This window comes from Schistocerca cancellata, chromosome 10 (assembly GCF_023864275.1).
Source record: "Schistocerca cancellata isolate TAMUIC-IGC-003103 chromosome 10, iqSchCanc2.1, whole genome shotgun sequence".
In the NCBI taxonomy this organism is placed as follows: Eukaryota; Metazoa; Arthropoda; class Insecta; order Orthoptera; family Acrididae; genus Schistocerca; species Schistocerca cancellata.
This window is the reverse complement of record NC_064635.1, coordinates 95,903,811-95,928,409: the sequence shown is the minus strand read 5'-3', so window position 1 is coordinate 95,928,409 and position 24,599 is coordinate 95,903,811. Positions and strand designations below refer to the sequence as shown.

Genomic DNA, 24,599 nt, shown 5'->3' with positions numbered 1-24,599 from the left:
TTATGGTTGCTGCAGCAGCAGCTGCAGCAGCAGCAGCAGCAGCAGCTGCAGCAGCAGCAGAAACTGCTGCAGCAACTACAGTAACAACATGCTGAAGTGTTGACCTCCTGCAAATGTTGCAAATTTTGAGAGCAACTGCAGCAACATGTCACTGACACCAGGAACCTTCCTATTTCCCTAACCCATCCTACCTCTTGGTCATTTTGGCATAGTTATGGACAAGTAGAATAGCTGCATGAAGTGGATGAAAAGTTATTGTTGCTGTATACAAGGTGTCCCATTTATCTTGACCAGTTCGAGTAACTGTTTGTCCAGATGCAAATTACAAAATGTTTAAAATAAATGTTCTTTAGCTGTCAGAGGGACATCAATTAGCATGATTGCCTGTGTTGTAGCTTTGTTTATTACAAAGATATGAACAGCGGAATGACTCTTTTAAATGGCACACTGTATATTTTATTCAGTACTAAATTTTTTCTCCTGAAGACCTATTCAAAAATGTATCACAATTTACCATTCACTGAAACACAAAATTATTAATTACATAACACAACACTGATGATGTCACTCCCAATGCTTAGTGGAGAGACTCATGGTAATGGAACACATCCACGTGCTGATGTTGACAGAGGACAAATGTAAAAAGAAGTAAAATTCACACCCGTCATTCCGTCAACCACTGCTGTTGGAGTTTTGCGAGTAGATTGTACACCAACAAAGAGAAGTTAGAAATGCTACTCACCTATGGGGAGTGTAAGTTAGCAGAACAATAATTGCAATACTGTTCTTTTATAAGGGTACATTTAGTATGGTACTTTAATCCTTTTAAATACTGATGTGTAGAGTACACATACAGTAAAGGCTATCCTTCATACAGACTGCATTGTCGTAACATTTCTTTTATTGTTGTTGTTGTCATTGAAGGTAGGCGAAATGCTACACAGGCAGTGGAACTGTACAGATAGTGATATCCTGATAAGAACCCACCTTCCTGGCGTATATTTTCTCGTCTTGCGATGCTTCAGGAAATGGGAAGATTCGACCCACAACAATGCAATCATCATTGAACTTCCACATAGGAAGCTGCCTAAGTCACTGTTCTCACTTTCATTGCTATGAATCCACATGTGCGCACATGACAGCTTGAACACGATATTGGCATTCCTAAAACCAGTGTACACCTACATCAGGAACTACATGGGAATGATTTCCAGAATCATGTACAGTTCTGTCAGTGGGCACAGCAGCAAATCATCAACAAACCAAACTCTTTCTCCAATATTCTATTTACCGATGAATGTTCCTTCTCAGAAAAAGGACATGTAAATACAGGGAACATGCATTATTGGTCCAGCATCAACCCCCAATGGCTTAGATAGGTGGAACATCAGTGTCAATGTAGAGTTAATATCTGGTGTGGGATGCTTGGTACTACAATTATTGGCCCTTATTTCATTAACGGTAGTCTAAATGGAACAGCGTATACCAGCTTCCTGAGATGAATTCTTCCTCCACTTCTGGATGAAGTGCTGCTAAGGACCAGAATGCTTATGTGGTATGAACATGATGGATGTCTAGCACATAATGTCTTGCATGCACGTAGTGTTCTGAATCGAAGGTATCTTGCCAGATGGATTGGTCGAGGAGGAACAGTTACTTGGCATGCTAGGTCTCCTGATTTAAATCGTCCAGACGTTTTCTTTGGTGATGCATTAAGGATGTTGTCTATGGCTATATTCCAACAACTCCAGAGAATAGCCAGGAATGTATTGAGCTTGCTTGTAATTCTCTTTAGCACAAACACTGGAAGCAGTAAATAATTCTTCCATTCAATGAGTGTGCCAGTGTATCGGTGTCCAGGGTCACCACTTTGAGCACCTCTGAATGTTCTTCTCCTGAGCAATGGTACAGAAGAGTCAAAGCTTATGTTATGTGTTTACTTGGTTTTCATTTGTTTTCTGACAACTCCAGGAAGTGGAAGAGTTTGTGATCCTGGGCACAAAGTCATTGTTGTGTTACGTAATTAATAACTTTGTCTTTCAATGAATGGTATAATGTGATACATTTTTGAATAGCTCTTTAGGAGAGGAAGTGAATTACTGGATAAAAAATACAGCCATGTAAAAATCATACTGCTGTGGTTCATCTGTAGAGGAGACCGCTTATAAAACGCTAATACAACCTAGTCTTGAGTACTGCTCGAGAGTTTGGGATCCCTATCAGGTCAGATTGAGGGAGGACATAGAAGCAATTCAGAGGCAGGCTGCTAGATTTGTTACTGGTAGGTTTGATCATGAGTGTTACAGAAATGCTTCAGGAACTCGGGTGGGAGTCTCTAGAGGAAATGAGTTGTTTTCTTCGTGAATCGATACTCAGGAAATTTAGAGAACCAGCAATTGAGGCTGACTGTAGTACAATTTTACTGCTGCCATCCTACATTTCGCGGAAAGACCACTAAGATAAGATGAGAGAGATTAGGGCTCGAACAGAGGCATATATCAGTAATTTTTCCCTCATTCTGTTTGGGAGTGGAACAGGGAGAGAAGATGCTGGTTGTGGTACAAGGTACCCTCCACACGCCATATGGTGGATTGTGGAGTGTGTATGTAGATGTAGATCTCCAGGTCGAGGACACCTTCCTGGGTGAGTTTTCCACCATACATTATACAGTGTCGATTTGGGCGTCGAAGAAGACCACACACATCTTTGCATTTGATATCCAGCATGGTAGGCAGTCGGTTCTGGTGGGGCTGCATTGTGGCGTGTTGGTTGTAGCCCCCTGACCACAAAGGGATCACTCTGCTGATGCCTGCACCATTAACTCCCCACATATGCCATGGGGTAGATGCCCATCCCCCTGGGGCACAAGGGCTCCCAGCCATGGCCATCCTGCCAGGTAGCCTTTGCTGCGGCTGTGCGGCACCTGTGGGGGAGCCCCTGGTCGGTGTGGGTGGCATCAGGGCTGGAAACATGTGACGAAGCATACTCCATGTCATACTGGTAGTGGAACACCAGCAGTCTTTAAGAGATCACGAGTTCAATACAAATCACACAAGTACAAGCTCAAATCATTACCATCGCTGGCCACACCATGGGAGGAACGTCTGGGTAAGGCTGGAAGCGGACCTTATTTGCCCCAGTACCTTGTATGTTCAAGACCTGATGGGGAATCTTTCATGACGATGAAGCCTCAGTTTTTTGTTGAGCATTTAGAGGACAAGTTTGGGGAGGTGGAGGGCTTGTCCAAAATGAGATCTGCGTCAGTCTTGATTAAATCATCATCCTCTGCCCTGTCACGGGAATAACTCGCCTGTGACAAGCTGGGGGCTGTTTCTGTAACCATCATGCCCCATAATAGCTTAAATATGGTTCAGGGTATCATATTTCACAGAGCCCTTCTTTTGCAGTCCGATGATGAGGTGCACGCCAATTTAGAGCAGTTAGGTGTACATTTCATCCGGCATGTCCACAAGGTTCTGAACAATAATGAGGTTGCCAGCACTGCCTTCATCTTGGAGTTTGAGGGTGATACATTGCCATAGAAGGTCGAGGTGATGATCTACCAGTGTGATGTAAAGCCTTGTATACCTCCACCAATTCAGTACTTTAAGTGCAGGAAGTTTGGCCATATGTCTTCCCACTGTACTTTCAGTGTCACATGTCGAGATTTTGGACACCAGTAACATCCCAATACTCCATGTGCCCCGCCTCCCATCTGTGTCAAACGTGGAGAGCACCATTTGCCTTACTTGCCTGACTGCAGGATTCTCGAGAAAGAAAGGACTGACTTAAACTGAAGCTACGAGAAAATTTGAATGCCTGCATCCTTTGTGTGTCAGTTCTTATGCTGCTGCTACAACAGTTGTGGCACCATCAGCTCCGCCAACCCATGTCACATCTCAGAGTCGGAAGACTACACCTGCCCCCTTGATGGTACGGGCCATTTCCCTACCTGTTGCTCCTGCACCACCCAACCACCTACTTTGGGAGCAACAGCAACACCCCACGCCCCCCCCCCTCCCCCCCCATCCAGAAACGTCCACCGCCACTTCTAATCTGGAGAAGCATAAATTTTCTTTGACTTCTCTCGCTATGAAGGGGTCCCTTGTGTCACTACCTTCTCAGGTATCGTCTGGTGGGAAAGATGACACCTGCCAATGGCTTAAGAGCCACAAAGCAGCTGGTCATAGGGCTTCACCCTCATCCTCAGTTCCAGAGACTGAGCCAGTGAAGTACTCTGAGCCAGGGAAACTCAAGCAACAGCGAGAGAAATAAAAAAAGAAATCGCCTAAGATGAAGGAAATTGCAGTGGCACCCACACCACCGCTACCTACAAGTTTTGTGACTGAGGATGGGGTCAGCATTTTGGCATTCACTGAGGACCTAGAGATCGCCAGACACTCAGACACAATGGACATAGACTGTTCAGGCAATAAATCAGTGGTAGCAGGTGACTGAGATGTAAACTGCCTCATTGAATGAATGTTCCATGCCTTCCCAGTCTCAGGATGTCATCCTCCTGTGGAATTGCGGTGGTTTTTTCCATCGCCTGGCTGAGGTACAGCAACTGTTAAGCTTCCACCTGCTATCTGTATTGCCCTCCAAGAACTCTGGTTCTCAGAAATGCGGATCCCTGCCCGTCTCGGCTATAAGGGATATTACAGGAACCGTAGTGACTGTAATCGAGGGACAGGTGGAGTTTGCGTTTGTGTCCTAAATTCGGTGTGCATTGAACATGTGCTTCAAATAGCTCTTGAAGCTGTGACTGTCAGAATAAGGACGGTGCAGGAAATAACTTTCTGCAGTTTATATCTTACTCCAGATGGTGCAGTATCCCTGAATGTATTAGCTGGAATGCTTGGTCAATTCCCTAAACCTTTCCTACTTCTGGAGGATTTTAATGCCGATAATCCCTTGTGGAGTGTTACCATGCCTACTGGCCACGGCAGAGATGTTGAAACTTTACTGCCACAATTCGACCTCTGCCTCTTAAATACTGGAGCCGCAACACATTTCAGTGTGGTTCATTGTAGTTATTCGCCCACTCATTTATCAATTTGCAGCCCAGGACTTCTCCCATCCATCCACTGTGTAGTAGCGACCACTTCCCCATCTTCCTGTCACTGCCCCAGCGTCAAGCACATGGATGCGTGCCCAGATGGGCTTTGAGCAGAGCGGACTGGGGAACTTTAACCTCTGCTTTCATCGCTGTATCTCCCCTACACCATAACATGGAATTGATGGTTAAGCAGGTGACTAGCACAAATGTTTCTGCAACAGAAAATGTGGTCCCTCACTCTTTAGGGTGCCTGAGGCATAAGGCAGTCCCTTGGAGGTCGACGGAAGTCGCTGAAACAATTAAGAAGCATCAGTGATCTCTACAGCTGCGGAAGTGGCACACTACCCTGGAGCACCTCACAGCATTTAAATGGCTTTGTGCACATGTTTGCTACCTTATCAAACAATGGAAGAAGGAGTGTTGGGAGAGATATGTCTCCACCATTGTGTGTCACACGGCACCTTCACAAATAGGGGCAGAGATCAAACGTCTTTTCGGGTAACAGGCCCCACCAGCTGTCCCCGATGTTCCTATAAATTACTAGTTATGTACTGATGCAAGCGTGGTTCGCAGGTTCTGTGCCGAGCAACTATCATTCCAGCTTTTCACACATGCAAACATCAGCTGGAAGGGAACGTCCTCTCATTCACTACAGGCTGTAGTGAATCCTGTAACGCCCAATTTACAGAGTGTGAGCTCCTCAGTGAGTGCCCTTGCGCATTGTCTCGACAGAGCTTCTGGGCCTGATCGCATCCACAGCCAGATGATTAAACATCTCTCATCTGACTAAAAGCTTGTCATCTTCAATGGCCCTGGTGCGATGGCATCTTTCCATCGCATTGGCGGGAGAGCACCATCATTTCGGTCCTCATAGCCAGTAAAAACCCTCTTGATGTGGATAGCTATCGGCCCATCGGCCTCACCAACGTTGTTTGTGAGCTGCTGGAATTTATGGTTTGTCGGCAGTTGGGTTGGGTCCTGGTTGTTTCCTGGAGTCACGTGGCTTGCTGGCTCCATGTCAGGGTGGCTTCTGCCAGTGTCGCTCTAGCACGGATAATCTTGTTTTCATTGAGTCTGCCATCCGAACAGCCTTTTCCAGACAGCAACACTTGATTACTGTCCTTATTGACTTCTGTAAAGCATACGACACGACATGGCAATGTCATATCCTTGCCATGTCTGAGTGGGGTCTCTGGGGATCACTCCCGATTTTTATCCCAAACTTCCTATCGTTCCGTACTTTTGATGTCCAAGTTGGTGACTCCCATAGATCCATCCATATCCAGGAGAATGGAGTCCTGCAGGGCTCTGTATTGAGTGACTCTCTAGTTTTAGTGGTCATTAATGGTCTAGCAGCGGCTGTCAGCCCTCCATCTCACATTCTCGGTATGCGGATGGCTTCTGCATTTCATATTGCTGCTCCACTAATGTTATTGCTGAGTGGTGCATCCAGTGAACCACATAATGCACAGCCATGCGCTCTTGCTAATGGCTTCCAGTTTTCAGCAGCATAGTCATATGTCATGCACTTCTGTCGTTGTCATACCATACATCCAGAACCTGCACTTTACCTTAATGATGATCCACTCACTGTAGTGGAGACATATCAATTCCTAGGACTGGTTATTGACGCTCGATTGACTTGGCTCCCTCATCTTCATCAGCTTAAGCAGAAGTGCTGGCATCACCTCAATGCCCTCCATTGCCTGAGCAACACCAATTGGGGTAGAGATCGCTGTACATGGCTGCAGGTCTGCAGAGCCCTTGTCCAATCCTGAATTAATAATAGGAGAGTGGTTTATGGTTTGGCAGCGCCTTCAGCATTGCATTTAAGCGACCTTGTGCACCACTGTAGGGTCTGAATAGCGACGGGATCCCTTAGGACGACTCGGTGACTAGTGCACTGGTGGAGGCTGGTTTCCATCCACTGCAGATCACATGTGCAACTGCTCACCAGTTATGCAGAACACATTAATAATTCCCCTGAGCATCTGAATTACCGTCTCCAATTGCAGTCCATCTCCCGCATCAGTGGCCCAGATCAGGGTTTACGATAGCAGTTCGCATATGGTTTCTTCTCTTTGAACTGGAGTCCTTCCCTTTACCACCTCTACTTGCGGACTGTTCATGTATGCCTCCTTGGTGTATGTCTTGGCCGCAGCTTCGTGTGGACCTTTTGCGTGACCCTAAGTGTTCCATTAACCCCACCACTCTCTGCTGTCACTTCCTCTTGATTCTTGTCGTGTTTCGTGGCTGTGAAGTGGTTTACACTGACGGCGCAGTGGCTGATGGACACGTATGCATTGCATCTGATGATGTAAGACATATTGAGCAGCACTCCTTGCCAGCTGGCTGCAGTGTTTTCACTGCAGGGCTGGTGGCCACATCTCATGTTCTTGAGTACATCCACTCATGCCCTGGTGAGTCAGTTCTCCTGTGTACTGACTCATTGAGCAGTCTACAGGCTATCGTCCAGTGCTACCCTCACCACCCTCTGGTAACATCCATTCAGCAGTCCATCTATGCCTTGGAACAGACCCACTGTTCCATAGTGTTTGTGTAGACTGCAGTACATGTCAGAATCCTGGGCAACGAACTTGCTGACATGCTGGCCAGACAGGCGATGTAGAAACTTCTTCTGGAGATAGGGTTCTCCAAAGCTGAAATACGTTATGCCTTGCATCACAGGGTTTTCCGGCATTTTGAGACGGAATGGCATAACAGCATGTACAACAAACTGCATGTCATTAAGGAGACTATAAATGTGTGGAAGTGTTCCATGCAAGCCTCTTGCAGGGAATCGGCTGTCTTCTGCCAGCTCAGCATTGGCCATATGTGGCTAACACATGGTCACCTACACCGTCTCGAGAACCCACCTCAGTGTTGCTGTTGCTCCCAAATGACAGTTGCCCACCTCTTGCTGGACTGCCCACTTTTAGCCCCTCTGTGACAGACTTTTAACTTTTCCAGTACCCTGCCTTCGTTGTTGGGCGAGAATGCCTCCACTGCAGTTTTTGTTTACGTTATATTCGTGAGAGTGTTTTTCATAATTCAGTGTAGGTTTAAGTGCATGTATTTTGTTGGTCTGTGTCCTCCACCCTAGTGCTTTTAGGGTGGAGGTTATAATGTATTACAGAGTGGCTGGCTTTCCCTTTTTATTCTTGTAGTTGGTCAGCCACTGTAATCTGCTTTCATGTTTTACTGTCTTTTGTTTCTAGCGTATTTCTGTTTCTTTTCTGTACCCTTTTTTTTCTCTTAGTATTCGTTGCTGCCTCTTCACTGTTTTGGCTTTTCCTTTCTTTCTGTTTTGTGTTATATGTTTCGTCCATTTTATCCTCACACTTGTGGCATTATTTTATTAGGACCAAGTGACCGATGACCTTGTAGTTTGGTTCCTTCTCCTGCTTCTAAACCAACCAACCAACCAATCCTTTTTTCCACGAACAATATGAGACTGGAATAGAAGGGAGAACCGATAGAGGTACTCAAAGTACCCTCTGCCACACACCGTCAGGTGGCTTGCCAAGTATGGTTGTAAATGTAGATGTAGATGTAGATGTAGATCCAACCGACCATCTTTGCTGTCCCCATTAACACTTCCATGATCTGTTTTCCCACAGGCATATCCAACTTCCTTATTGGTCAATGACTTAGCTATCTTAAGCAGTTCTCCATGGACTTGTATCCTTGTGTGGCATCCTTGGTAATGTCTTGATCCTCTACTTGTGCAGGATCAAAAATTGTTTTTGCTTTTCTATTGAAAAAACAGTTTGTATGAATTTCTAGTGTCACAGTGGGTTTCTTCCACTATCGTTACATCTTCCATTTATACCAATCCCATGTCCATTTGAAACTAGACTATATGGGTTTCATTTATTCATGGTCATAACACAGTCTACTGTTGTGGAGTATGTTAGGCCACTGGCAACCTTTACACTAGTCTGGTTGAGAGCTTCTATGCAGAAGCTGCCTAACTGGAACTGTCCTACGGGCATGATCTTCTCCTCGGTGGATATGATTGCCATTTGTTGTGTTGTGCCCAGCCACCCATCTTGTGCCCTTTATTTTGATGCCTCCTTCAACTGCCAGTACGGGCCACATTTTTCTCGTATTACCTTCCAGAGTTTGCTTTTGGCTACTGCTCCAACAGCTTAGCTTCATGCAGTCTGCCACGTTCCTGTTTGGTGTGAGCCCTTCACCACTTTCGCTTCATGTAGCTGCCCGTGTTTATCTTGGACTTCAAAGTATTTTCCTCGGGAGGCAAATGGATTTGATCTATTGCTGTTAGCTCCTCAACCTTTGTACCCAGTTTAGTGGTAGCATATTCATGTAGACTGACGACTCACAGTCCATGGTGTTTGGTGTGCCTTATCGTTGGCACTGACCATTTTTGGTACGATCTTCTTGCAAACTGCTAGATTTTTAAAGCAGAGCTCTTTGCGCTCTTTCGGACCACCTAGCACATCTGACAATATACACCTTTTAATTGTGTCATATGCTCCAATTCTCTGACAAGCCTTCAGATCCTCATTGTGCTGGAAGAGTCGAAGGAAGCTTACAGTTGTTGTTTTTGAGGGAGCCACTATGATTTTCTTGTGGGTTCCTCGTCAATTTGTTCTCATGTGTGACAAGACTGCAGTCCTACCTCAACCTGCCAGCTCTTCCATTGATTCAGATGATCTTCTTGTTGCTGTCTGTTGGTAGATGGTGTCACTTTTGCATCACCACTGGTTTTCTCTTTACTGGAACAAGCTCCATTGACTTAACCTCTCCCAACGGTTCGGCTGGCCACCTCTTGGCTCTTTCACTGCAAGATGATCATTTTAACTAGGTTGTTTATTGGGCACTGTCTCTTTAGCCATCACCATTTGTTGAGTGGTGATCTCCCACCACTTTGCGTTGGTCATAATAATAACTTGATGGTTTGCTATTTTCTGATCCGATATCCTTTTCTGAACTGCTTATGTTTAATTGTATGTTTTCCACCTGAGTTATTGGTTATTTTGGCGTGCAACGTGCAGATTGTTTATATAAATGATAGCAATTTTGCAAAGGACATTTAATGTTTGTTTAGGGATCTCTGCTGCCACTACGGCATATTTTATTGATGTTTCTTCAAGTAGTAGTTCTTGATTTTAGCTCTTTCCTTCTGTTGATTGAGCTTAACATACAGTTGCTCTTAACATCTTTCACATAAAGGTGTTCTAAGGTTATGACATGGGTGCTTATGACCACAGTCGGGTTTGTGCCTTAACGCAAAAAAGGTAGGTACGGAAGTAAGTACTAGCTTCCGGCAAGGAAAATGTGTTATGATCCTCATTAAATTATATGGTGATGACCAGACAATCAATATTAATAGATCTTCAGTCTTTTCACAAATGACAGTTGTCTGTTATGAAGTACTGCATAAACACATAAAGTGTTGATAAGTTTTTGAACCAATGCAATGATTGGCAAATTGCTTCAAATATGATATATTATAATATTATGCAACTTTTGTAAATTTGCTTATTTGTTGTTATAGAACCTAAACAGAACAAATTTATTTCAGGAAGAAGAAATAACACTGGTTGACTGGTTCCCTGTATTGGAGGCAGGCAACCTCCATTTCGAAGGACTCAGGTATAGCTGAAGCAATGTTACACCTGATTATGACCATTCTTCATTTATCACTTTTTTAAAATTAACTTTTCTCATTACATACAAATGTGTATTTACAAACGCTTGCTGTTTTTCTTCTTCCCTCCAGCCCATTTTGCTTATTAGCTGCACTGTTAAGGAAGATCACAAGAAACTGTGATGTTCTGCAGACCAAAGTACAATTGACTTGATAACAATCTTAATCACAGCCTTAATCTCTCTTCAAAAGGAGCCTCGCAGGATGCTATGGTTGCATAATGAAGAGAGATGCCAGCAGTTAAAATAATAATTTGGGTATTGGAATGAAAATGTTTGAATAATTAGTTACAGATTTTCAGGGTGGAAAGGAAAAGAAGTAAAAATATTTCTAATTTTCCTGAGCATTGTGACTTTTTGAAAACTTCTTTTCATCAAGGGGAAGTTTCTGTTGATCTGGAAATCCACTGTACCCTCTAATCTGTTTGCATTTAAACCAATAATAAAAATAGAAGTCTGATTTTACAGATTTTTTAATATTATAGGTTTTACAATAACTGGCACTACTCAACTTCAAAAGTCAACAATCACTGGTTCATCACTGAAACAGAACAAATGGACCTGATGATGGCCATGCAAGTGCTCTCTTGCAACTGCAACTTTTCAAATCTACATTGTTTATGTGCAATACCATTGCCTATTAATACAGTGCATAAATATAACACTCTTTCCATTTTGGAGGCTAACACAATAGTCACTGCATTACTGAAGAACATGTTTTTCTAGCAGAAGCATTCTTTTATCAACACACACAGACATATATGGTATAATTCAGTACAAGCACATGAGCTATGTCTTTGTAAAATGATCAGTTTTAAACTCCTTTTTTATCTAAAGATCTAGATTACAAAATGCAGAATCAGCTTGAAAAATCAATAATCAGGAAAAAAAAGGTCACAATTACATGTTGGTTCAGGTTCAATTCACTGAACTGATATAATGGGTATATAATCCACCATTTGTCTCCATACCATAGCAAACAATGATGTAAAAATTTAACTGCATTAGAGACACTTGAACAACATAGTTCCTAAACAAACTACCACCTAGCTTTCTGTATTATATTTTGCTCACTCTTATGATTTTTCGCCCCTGTGGGTCTGGGGATTGGAATAGGCCAGAGGTATTCCTGCCTTTATGTAATGGTCCCCTGTAAGATCTGACCTCCAATCTTCAAAATTTTCCTGAAGAGTGAACCAACTTGGGAAGGGCGCCTTACAAAGTGCATGGTGTCCATTGTGCATTGACATCTTTAGCCCACTTTCTTGTCATCGCATTGCAGTCATGCCCATTCTCCATCCCCTGGGCATGGACACCATTCACTATGCAGTGTCGATTTCTGCATCGACAATGACCATGGACTTCTTTGCACCTGATATCCAACATGGTAGCCAATATGTTGTGGTGTGGTTGCCATGTACCCTGTTGGTAGTAGCCCCTCACCACACAGGGATCACTCTGCTGATGCCTGCACCGTTAACTCCCCATGTATTCCAAGGAGTAGATGTCCATCCCCGTGGGGCATCGGGACTCCCGGCAATGTCCATCCTGTCAGGTGGCTTTTGCTGAGGGTGGGTGGTGGCTGTGGGTAGGGCCCCTGTCGGAGTGGGTGGCATCATGGCAGATGACACGCGATGAAGTGTAGTCCATCGTCTATTGCTGGTGGTGAAACACCAGCAGACTCTAAGCGATCACTAGCTCAATTCAACACACAGAAGTACGACAGAAAATTGTTCACCTCACTGGCCACACCATGGGAGGAATATCAGGCTAAGGAAGGCAGAAGATCTTACTTGCCCCAGTACCTTGTATGTTTGAGAGCTGGTGGGGAACCTTTCACGACGATGAAGCCTCAGTTTATTGTTGAGCATTTAGAGGACAAGTTCGGGGAGGTGGAGGGCTTGTCCAAAATGAGACCTGGGTCAGTCTTGATTAAAACATCATCCTCATGGGAATTACTCGCTTGTGACAAGCTGCGGGATATATCTGTAAATGTCACACCCAATAAGAGCTTAAATATGGTCCAGGGTATCATATTTCACAGAGACCTTCTTTTGCAGTCCGCCGATGAGCTGTGCGCCAATTTAGAGTGGTGAGTGTACATTTCATCCGGTGTGTCCACCGGGGTCTGAAGGATAATCAGGTTGCCAGTGGTGCCTTCATCTTGGCCTTTGATGGTAATACATTACCTGAGAAGGTGAAGGTGATGGTCTACAGGTGTGATGTAAAGCACTATATCCCTCCCCCAGTTTGGTGCTTTAAGTACTGGAAGATTGCCCATATGTCTTCCTGCGTCACATGCTGAGATTCCAGAAGTACATCATGTCCCAATACTCCATGCCCCCACTTCCCATCTGTATCAACTGTGGAGAGCACCATTTGCCTAGCTCACCTGACTGCTGGATTCTCCAGACAGAAAGGAAAATCGTGCAGTACAAGGCCCTGAACAGACTAACCATCATCTGAGGCTAAGATACAATTTGAACACCTGCATTCTGTGTGTATGACAACATCTTACACTGCCGTTACAGTCGTTTTGGCACCATCAGCTCCGCAAACCCAGGTCACCTCTTAGAGCTGGAAGACTACATCTGCCCCCTTGATGGTAGGGGGCATTGCCCTCCCTGTTGCTCATGTGCGAACTACTTAAGGACCAATACCTCCCCCCTCCCTCCCCAGCCATCGGCAACATATGTCCCCACTTCTAATCCAGAGAAGCATAAGTATTCTTTGGCTTCTAGCACTAGGAAGGGGTCCCTTGTGTCACTCCCTTCCGAGGTTTCTTCTAGTGGGAAAGATGACACCTGCAAGTCGCTGAAGATCCCAAAAGCAGCTGGTAGTACGTCTTCACGCTCATCCTCAGTCCCAGAGACTGAGCCAGTGAAGTCTTCCCAGCCAGGGAAACCCAAGGAGCAGCGAGAGAAATCCAAAAAGAAAATGCCTAAGACCAAGGAAATGGCGGGGGCACCAACACAACCGCTACCTACAAGCTCTGCAGCTGATGATGAAGTGGAGATTTTGACGTCCGCTGAGGCCCTAGATCCCACCAGGCCCACAGACACAAAGGATATAGACTAATCAGGCAATGAATCGGTGGCAGCATTGAATGTTCCATGCCTTCCCAGTCTCATGATGTCATCCTCCTGTGGAATTGCGGTGTTTTTTTTCCACTGCCTGGCTTAGCTACAGCTACTGTTAAGCTTTACACCTGCTATATACATTGCCCCCCAGGAAACCAGGTTCCCAGCAATGCGGATTCATGCCCTCCATGGCTATAAGGGATATTACAGGAACTGTAGCGACTATAATAGAGAGTTAGGTGGAGTTTGCGTATGTGTCCTAAATCCGGTGTGTATTGAATATGTGCTTCAAATAGCTCTTGAAGATGTGACTGTCAGAATAAGGACGGCGCAGGAAATAACTTTATGCAGTGTAAATCTTACTCCAGATGGCGCAGTACCCCTGAATGTATTAGCTGGAATGCTTGATCAACTCCCTAAACCTTTCCTACTTCTGGAGGATTTTAATGCCCATAACCTCTTGTGGAATGGTACCATGCCTACTAGCCATGGCAGAGATGTTGAAACTTTACTGCTGCAATTCGACCTCTGCCCCTTAAATACTGCGGCCGCAACACATTTCAGTGTGGCTTGTGGTAGTTACTCGGCCATTGATTTATCAATTTGCAGCCCAGGACTTCACCCATCTATCCACTGGAGAGCACATCACGACCTGTGTAGTAGCGACCACTTCCCCATCTTCCTGTCACTGCCCCAGCGTCAGGCACATTGATGCGTGCCCAGATGGGCTTTGAGCAGAGCAGACTGGGGAACTTTAACCTCTGCTGTCATTGCTTTATCTCCCCTACACCCTAACATGGAACTGATAGTTAAGCAGGTGACTAGCATAAATGTATCTGCGGCAGCAATGTTTCCCTTGGAGGTCGACGGAAGTCACTGAAACAATTAAGAAGCGTCAGTGATCTCTACAGCTGTGGAAGTGGCACACTTTCCTGGAGCACCTCATAGCCTTTAAATGGCTCTGTGCCCGTGTTCGCTGCCTTATCAAACAAAGGAAGAAGGAGTGTTGGGAGTGATACGTCTCCACTGTTGGGTGCCACACGTCACCTTCCCAAGTCAGGTTAAAGATCAAACGTCTTTTCAGGTAACAGGCCCTAACAGCTATCCCTGTGGTTACCATAAATGGCGAGTTATGTACCAACGCAAATGCGATTTCCGAACACTTTGGCGAGCACTTTGCTTGAGATTGTCAATCGGAGAATTTCCCGCCAGCCTTTTGCACACTTAATCATCAGCTGGAAGGGAACATCCTCTCATTCACTAAACGCTGCAGTGAATCTGATAACGCTCCATTTACAGAGTGGGAGCTCCCCAGTGCCCTTGGACATATCCCCGACATTGCTCCTAGGCCTGATTGTATCCACAGCCAGATGATTAAACATTTCTCATCCGACCACAAACAACAAATCCTTGTAATCTTCAACCGTATGTGGTGTGACGGGATCTTTCCATCACAATGGCAGGAGAGTGCCATCATTCTAGTGCTCAAACCCTGTAAAAACCAGCTTAATGTGGATAGCCACCAACGTTCTTCGTAAGCTGCTGGAGCGTACGGTATGTCGGCGGTTGGGTTGGGTACTGGAGTCATGTGGCTTGCTGGCTCCATGTCAGTGTGGCTTCCGCCATGTTCGCTCTACCACTGATAATCTCGTGTTCATCGAGTCTGCCATCTGAACAACCTTTTCCAGATGGAAACTACTGCTTACTGTCTTTTTTGACTGACGTAAAGCTTATGATATGACTTGGTGACCTCATATCCTTGCCACATTGAATGAGTGGTATCTCTGGGGACCACTCTCAATTTTTATCCCACGCTTCCTTTCGCTCCGTACTTTCCATGTCCAAGTTGGTGACTCCCGTAGTTTCACCCATATCCAGGAGAAATGAGTTCCACAGGGCTCTGTATTGAGTTTGTCTCTATTTTTAGTGCCCATTTACGGTCTAGCAGCGGCTGTGGGACCCTCTGTCTAACCTTCTCTGTATGCAGATGACTTGTGCATTTTGTATTCCTGCTCCAGTACTGTTGTTGCTGAGTGGCACCTCCAGTTAGCCATCTACAAGGCGCAGTCATGGGCTCTATCACATGACTTCCAGTTTTCAGCTGCAAAGTTGTGTCTCGTGCAGTTCTGTCAGCATCGTACCATTCATCCGGAACCCACACTTTAGCTTAATGATGATCCACTCACCTTAGTGGAGACATATCAATTCCTAGGGCTGGTTTTCGACACTCGATTGACTTGGCTCCCTCATCTTCGTCAGCATAACCAGAAGTGCTGGCAGCACCTCAATGCCCTCCGCTGCCTGAGCAACACCAATTGGGTTGCAGATCACTGTACACTGCTGCAGCTCTACAGAGCCCTTTTCCCATCCCGAATTGACTATGGGAGTGTGGTTTATGGTTTGGTAGTGCCTTCAGCATTGCATTTACTCAACCCTGTGCACCACTGTGGGGTTTGATTAGCGACAGGGGCTTTTAGGACGGGTCTGGTGACCAGCGTTCTGGTAGAGGCTGATTTCCCTCCACTGCAGATCAGACGTGTGAAACTGCTCGATGTAGCACAGATTCATTGTTTCTCCTGACAATCCGAATAACCATCTTCTTTTCCCGCCGGTGGCATTCCATCTCCTGCATCGGCGGCCCATGTTAGGGCTAACAATAGCAGTTCGTGTGCAGTCCCTTCTCTCTGAACTGGAGTCCTTCCCTTTACCACCTCTACTTGCAGTCTGTTCACGTATGCCTCCACGGTGTACACCTGGCCGCAGCTTCGTGTAGCCCTTTTGCATGGCCCTAAGGACTCCGTTAACCCTGCCGCTCTCCGCAGTTACATCTCCTCAATTCTTGATGTGTTCTGGACCTCTGAAGTTTTTCACACTGATGGCTCAATGGCTGATGGTCATGTAGGCTTTGCATATGTTCATGGAGGACATGTTGAGCAGCATTCCTTGCCAGTTTGCTTTAGTGATTTCACTGCAGAGCTGGCGGCCATATCTTGTGCTCTTGAGCATTTCCGCTCATGCCCTGGCGAGTCATTTCTCCTGTGTACAGACTCATTGAGCAGCCTACAAGCTATCGACCTGTGCTACCTTCACCACCCTCTGGTAGCGTCCATTCGGGACTCCATCTATGCCCTGGAACAGTCCCTCCATTCCATGGTGTTAATGTGGACCCCTGGACATGTTGGGATCACTGGCAATGTAATTGCTAAGAGGCTGGACAAACAGGAAATGCAGAAACCACTTCTGGGGATAGGCACCTCTGAAGCTGACCTGTGTTATTTCTTACACCACAGCGTTTTCCGCCTTTGGGAGATGGAATGGCATAACAGAACGCGAAACAAACTGCATGTCATTAAGGAGACTATGAATGTGTGGAAGTTTTTCATCCAGGCCTCTCACAGGGAAGCAGTTGTCCTCTGCCAGCTCCGTATTGGCCATACGTGGCAAAGGCATGGTTAAATACCCCATCGTGAAGACCCACCTCAGTGTCACTGTGGCTCCCAAGTGATAGTTGTCCACCCATTAGTGGGCTGCGCACTTTTAGCCCCTCTGTGGCAGATTTTAACTTTCCCAGCACCCTGCCTTTGGTGTTGGGCGACAACGCCTCCACAGCAGCTTTAGTTTCACGTTTTATCCATGATAGTGTGTTTTATACTTCTCTGTAGGTTTCAGCACATGTCCTTTGTCACTCCATGTCCTCCACCCTAGTGCTTTTAGGGTGCTTCATGCTGAGTGGCTATTAGGAATGGTGTCCACAGGTTGTGGTGGTGGAGGGCGGTGGTAAGAAGGGGGGGGGGGGGATGATACTGTTTAGTATACCATGATGCAGTGCAGTGACAGTGTCGTGTAGAATGGAGCATCTGGGCTGGTCTTTTCTAATTGAGATTTGTGGCTATGAGATTTAGCCAGGACATTTCCAGCAGATAGAAACATGTACATAACATCACATGCAGTTGGAATGTGTTTCCTTGATAGCAGTGACCTCTGTTACCTGGTGTCTGCACTGCACAGACATTTTGCTGGCGCCCCCTGGTGGAACATGTAACTATTTGCGTATCAACAAACTGTTTGTATACTGTATCGTGTTCGTAACATTGATGCCCTTGTGCTATTCATAAGTACATAATGGTGGACACACACCTGTGGGCCAGGGTGGGCACACCCTCAGGGTGAAACCATTGTGTTTTGAAGCGTAACATTCAGCTTGCAGTTGATATGCAATTATCATAAGGAAGGTGATGAAAAATAAGATTCAAAATATTAAAAAATTTCCAGTTTCGAACCACCCAAAAATCTATACAAATGACTGAAGAGGATATAGTTACACAATTCTAAAAAAAAATAGAATCTAATGTGTGGTTTACAACAAAATAGTAATTTCATACTTTATTTATCAAGGATACAGACGGTTTAATGCATTCTAAAATGAAACACATTTTAAAACTGTAGCAACGCCTATGCAAGAATTAAGTGTCATTGAATAGCATTATAAACTATTATTTGTGGCCAAAAGTGTAAAAAAAAAAAAAAAAAAAAAACCCTCAGGTTGAGCACTTCTATGTAATGTGTTTTTCATGTGATTCAATGATTTAACTCCACTAGTGGTGATCCTTATATAAATGAGTAGTATTACACATATTTAGTGAAATATTGTCAGGTATCTGTTTTTCATTGGATGTGAAGGATTCAGCCAACTTTCAAAACAGATTTGAGTATGTCTAGTAATCAATACATGGTTATAAGATAATTGGATAGAAGATAAAGAGAAGTAAAAAGCAAATAGTTTCTTCTGGAACAGACTTTTAAAAAGGGGTCTATCCTCTATAAAGTCTCCTTGGAATGGTGTTCCATTCACAGCGGTGTTGCACAGCATATTAACAGTGATTGTGAAAATATGCTAACTGGAAGAGACTTGGGGTATGTATCACACTTTGTCAAGGACATTTTATTTCAAACCTGACAGTGAATTACATGCCACATATGGGCAGATTCTTTCTGGTTTTTAAATTCACCACTGGGACACAATTTTTGTAGAGCTCAGCAGGCCTCTGGTGACTTCAGTATTTTGCTGCTGTAATTTCCATAGTGGTTTGGCTGCTTCCATTATTAAAACGAGTTTATTGAGTTCAATGAGCAATGAATTTTGGACTTTTCTAGGGTGGTATAGTTATATAAAGACTGGGCAGAATTGTGCAAAGATCTAGTCTCTTCATTTAACCATTTAGGCATCGTCACACACAAAAATCCTTAAGTGTGAAACTGTGATATGCGAGTCACTGCTAAAAGTAGTAATGTATTGTTAGAGGTGGATATTCATTTAAGATAAGAAGTAAGGGAAGGGGAAAGGAATGAAAGAAGATGAGGGTTGAATATCCTGAGCTATTTGAAATTGAACTCTATCTTGGAATGAGAGAGGACGGGTAAGAAAGTCAGTGTTGTACTTGCCTAGAGAGATTTAGGGGAAGTTATAGAATACCTATGTCTGGATAGCCAGGGAGAGAGAGAACTGCTGTCATCTTGACTGAGTGTCTAGTCTAGTATGTTGATCACAGCACCGTATTACTGAGTTTGCAGGTATTTTGCTGATTGTATATTCTTACTGACATTGGTATTTATATTCCTAGATATGAAAACATGTCTACAAGTAGATAATGATGTTTGCACGGCATTTCCAAATTCCTGTTTAGTGCTTGTCTTCACAATGTTGTAATGTTACCTGAATGGCAGTTTGTGTGTTTTTTCTGCTACTCAAAAATTTGTTCTTTGTAAATGTAGTTATTGGTGTAATATAGGCACCTCTTCAGTAAGACGTGTAATGATTATGGATCAGTTTGTGAGTTTTGTCACAAGTAACGATAAGGTACTTGATGATGCTCTCCCACGCAGCTGTGGGTTGAATTGGATAGGTTGATGAAGGAAAACATGATGAAAACTGCGAAAGGGTAAGAAGTAACAAGTAAAAGGAAATAAATACAGAAATCACATTGGTAGTTCAGGTTAACAAACAGTTTGGCTTGTTGCCTGAAATACGTGGGTATGTGCCACAATGAACTTTGTTAAAATGAGATGCAGCAGACTCATTGGAATATCATTAGTGTTAGTCATAAACATTAACAAATAGAAAGGAAAGATTCTTACTGCTTGATAAAAGCCATGGAAGACATGATAGATATACAGTAGAGAAAAAAGTTAGGTCTAGAGTCCCATGTTTGTAATCATCATGAAACAAAGTCACACACAACCAGGTTTGTTGCCTTTGACTGTAGGTTAGACCAATATCTATGATGAATCTCTTTCTCCAATTATTAAATGAAGTTCCTTATAATTCTACTGGGTGTAAGATGGATCAATCAGTGTAATCATAAATACATCCAGTGAGGTTGCTAGGCACAGCTGAGGATGGCATGGATTGATAAATATGTCAACATGATTTCAAGTGGCCTAAAAGCAACAGCAGATGAAAGTGCTGCAAAGGACCATCTCATCCGCACTCATATGAATTTGCTGAGTTGTGTTATGTAGTCTCTGGAGGACATATTTATGGTGACCTTAGAAAAAAATATAGCTATTCATGAACACTGATTTGGACTTCTTTTCTCCCAGCCATTTGTGTTTGGCTTGCATGTGGACATGTCTGTTTTCCTAATGTGGGGCAGTCTTAGTCCTCTGTTCAACTGCATGTTGTGCGTACTGTGAGTACACTCTTAGCATTTGTGTGCACAGAATGTATGTTCCATATTAGAGGATTCTTAGCCTGACAAAGTCAGTGTTCCGGTGTTGGAGATACTGGTAAATCTTGAGAGTGCCCTTATCCTCAGCATCACATGATAAAATTAGAGTACTTTCTATTAACCTTGTTTCACTTTTGTTGACTTTCATCTTTTACCCTCCTTTCAAGATTGTCCATCCCATTCAACTTCACTTTCAGCCCCTCACTGTCTCTGACAGAATTATATCACCATTAACCATTGACTGACCTCAAAGTTTTTATTTCTTATCCTGAAATTGAATTCCTACTCCAAATATCTGTGGGGTTTCCTTAACTGCTTGGTCAACATGAAGGCTCATTGTGCATAGGCTGCAAGTCATCAAGGATGGACAGGATGCTGCAAGATGACTTGGACGTAATTTCTAGTTGGTGCGATGAATGGCAGCTGATTCTAAAAATGTGAGTCACTGCAGATGACAAGGAAAAACAAACCTGTAATGTTTGGATACAGCATTAGTAGTGTCCTGCTTGACACAGTCATATCATTTAAATATCTGAGCATAATGTTGGAAAGCAACATGAAATGAAAGAAACATGTGAGGATTGAGATAAGGAAGTCAAATGTTTGAGCTTATTATGAGAAGGAAAGTTGCCTCTCACCATATGGCAGACATGCAGACACACAGATAGGCACAACAAAAAGACTATCACAATTAAAGTTTTCGGCCATTAAGGTCTTTGTCAACACTAGACACACACACGTGTAGCGAAAAAGGAGAGAAATGAAACAACTGGGTGTCGTGGTGGATTGACAGCTGTGTAGTTCTGGAATGGGAATATGGAAGGGGTAGATGGATAAGGACTGTGACTAATGAAGTTTGGCGCAAGTAGTGTTGTGGGAACATAGGACGTATTGCGGTACAGAAAAGCTGGTGTTGGTGGGAGAGATCCTATCCCCACACCCACCCTGTTTCCCACTTTTCATAGTGATTCTTCTGTCAAAGATCAAAACAGGTTATGAAGAAGTTATCACAGTCAGAACATAAATTCCAAACCCAATGTGATGCTACCAGTATCCCAGCCAAATGTGTAACCTGTGGTAGGGATGCTCATGAGGATGATTGATAGCCTCCTCCCTGCTACATCAGCTGCAATGTTGACCCTGCTGCTGTCTCCTGCATTTGTACCATGTATCTCAATGAGTAGGCTGTCCAGGAGATCCAGGTGAAGGAGAAAGGGCCTTACCCGAACACTTGTAAGTTGTTGAGTAGTCAGAAACCCCGTGTTCTACCTCCTGGTATCTACAGTACTGTGGTTGTGACATTTCACTCCATGAAGGACATGACCAAGCAGACATGCAACCTCAAAATTTATCATCACTACTGTGAAACTACCCAGCATCATGGTAGTTCTCCCTCTGGCTGTGCAAAACACCACCAGACAATCTCCTCATGGGGCATAGTTACCAGCTACACAACCGGCAGGCCAGAAAGGACAGAAGGAATACTGCTGCAAAGACTTCCTACAACTCCCCAGCCAACCAACTCGAACCTTCATCTCCTAACTGAAAAGGTTAGAAGAAGTCAAACAAAGGCAAATGAGTTTTCTCCTTAAGTTGTCACCATGTGATATCCTCCCACGGCCAACCTCTGTGTTGCCAGTGCACAACACCAAGCATTATTCTGCCCTGGAGTCCACAGGCAGACAATAGAAAAATGCTGATGCTTTTGTAGATGTCAAGGAGCAGGATGATCCTGCGTCTGTGCCCTGTAGTCTTCAAAGGATAGGGCTCAGCAGCCACTGATGTGGCATCCTGTTCATTTTTTTCCTTGTCATGAATCTCCTCCAATAGAATGTTGTGGTTTTCAATCTAACAGAATTTACAGCGAGCACCCACTTATCTGCCTTCAGGAAACAAAATTGCATCTTCATGATTGATTGGTTTGAGCTCTCATATTTATTCCCTGTTTGTTTTAATGCCCACTCCCCTTCGCCCGCCCCCTCCCCTTCGCCCGCCCCCTCCCCTTCGCCCGCCCCCTCCCCTTCGCCCGCCCCCTCCCCTTCGCCCGCCCCCCTCCCCTTCGCCCGCCCCTTCCCCTTCGCCCGCCCCCTCCCCTTCGCCCGCCCCCTCCCCTTCGCCCGCCCCCTCCCCTTCGCCCGCCCCCTCCCCTTCGCCCGCCCCCTCCCCTTCGCCCGCCCCCTCCCCTTCGCCCGCCCCCTCCCCTTCGCCCGCCCCCTCCCCTTCGCCCGCCCCCTCCCCTTCGCCCCCGCCCCCTCCCCTCGCCCCCGCCCCCTCCCCTCGCCCCCGCCCCCTCCCCTCGCCCCCGCCCCCTCCCCTCGCCCCCGCCCCCTCCCCTCGCCCCCGCCCCTCACCTTTCACCATCTTGGCTTCATGCAGCGGCCCATATTCACCTTCGTGTTCATTCACTTAGTAAGGACCCTAGTCCAGCCCGACTCTATCGTCTTCAGTTTCACAACGTATGTGTGGAATTTTGTGATAGTACACTGGTGGCTCTTGGACTGACTGTGCTTTCTGGTGTCTTGTCATTGGTGGAGCTGTTTTTTTTTCTTTTTTTTTTTTTTGTATTGGCTTTCGGAACATTGCTAAGTATTTAAAGCAGGGCTGTTTGCCCTGTATCAAGCCACGCAGTACATCCATAGTCACAGGCTTCTCAACTGCATTATCTGCCCAGACTCTCTCAATGACATTCAAAGCCTCTATGTGCTACACACCATCCATCCCTTAGCCCAGTGTGTCCAGGAAAGCTGTCACCTGCTCCCTCTTGATAGAGCCACTGTGATGTTTGTGTGGGTTTCTGGTTGTGGCAGTCCGATAGGAAACCAGGCCACTGACACTGCTGCTAAGACTGCAATCACTGTTCCTCAGCCTGCCATTTCTTACTTCTCCTACAACTATCTGCATATTTCCAGCTGTAAGCAGGTGCTGTGACTCTGGCATCACCACTGGCCCTCCCTTCATGGGAACAAGCTGTGTGTTATTAGTCCTCTCCCATGGGCTTGTAAGACCTCCACCATTTTAACTTAGTTGTGTATTGAGCACCATCTTTTCAACCATCACCATTGTCAATTGGTGCTCCCCCACTATTCTGTGCACATTGTTTCCAACATTTGCTGGTGTGCCATTTTCTGATGTAATGCCCTTTTTTTTAACCACTTCCTTCCTCATTGGTGTTTGCTGTTAGAGTTAACAGCCATTGACCATGTTGCACTTTTTATCTGTTGTAGCAATATGGCAAAGGCCATTTAATTTTTGGTTCTGGACCTCCAGTTCTCTGTCTGTGGTGTATTTTATAGACCTTTCTCCACATCCCTGTATTTTAGCTGTCTTCTCTTGCATTGACTGGGACTAACGTGCAGTCATTTTTAACTCCTCTCTTTGTCTTCATGTCCTAGTGTTTTGACATGGGCGCATATGACCCTAGTTGTTTTTGTACCACAAAACAAAAAGCTCATCAGTTAGTGGTAATGCTGTGTCATCACTATATCCTTCAAATGTCACTCCTTCAGTTCCTGTTGCTATTTCTTTTAGTAGCTGATACATAAAGTTTGAAAAGTATGTGGAGAATATATATTTGTTTTCAACACAGTCCACCTGGTTGAGTTGATGACGTCATTAAGGGATTCATTTTTGTACAGTCAGATGGCCATAATATGACTGACCATATATTATTAGGTAGAAAAGGACCATTTATATTCCAATTCCTTTTTGCAGTTCTGTCCAATGATCCGTCAGTCTGTGGAATGGATGTAAGATTAATTTGCATTTACGCATGATAGACATTGTTAGATTTGACACCACTCTGTTTTGTATTAATTAATTAATCAAGTAACATATACAGAGCCCTACAAAATTTCAAGTTAGTTACATGATAATTAAGATAACTGCACATGCCAGAGCTCCTACCCGGAAACCTTAGGTGCCAGAGTTTAGAAATAGCTTGTGACACCTTGGGCACTTATGCCGTTAGATTGCAAAGTAATACTTACGACAGTGGAGGTGAATTTCCTGGACATCAAAGTAGATAAGGGCAGAAGTGGAGGCCAATTGGCCAGATGT

The 24,599-nt window shown here is 44.7% G+C and overlaps 1 protein-coding gene across 1 annotated transcript; it reads right to left on the bottom strand.

Annotated features, from left to right (window-relative positions):
* Window positions 1–22,904, bottom strand: LOC126106160 (uncharacterized). Its single transcript, XM_049912400.1, has 2 exons — window positions 22,506–22,904; window positions 1–75 (listed from the first exon to the last, which is right to left on the bottom strand). Exons 1-2 carry the CDS (start codon window positions 22,902–22,904, stop codon window positions 1–3), a joined length of 474 nt encoding a protein of 157 aa, XP_049768357.1.
* Between the last annotated feature and the right edge of the window lie 1,695 nt (window positions 22,905–24,599).

What these genes read in the sequence shown, in the direction of transcription:
- LOC126106160 (XM_049912400.1), bottom strand. Translation starts at nt 22,904, where the DNA reads ATGGTGAAAGGTGAGGGGCGGGGGCGAGGGGAGGGGGCGGGGGCGAGG. An exon ending in GAGGGGGCGGGCGAAGGGGA is followed by an intron (nt 76 to 22,505) that starts GTGGGCATTAAA and finishes TTGTTACTGTAG; the next exon opens with TTGCTGCAGCAGTTTCTGCT.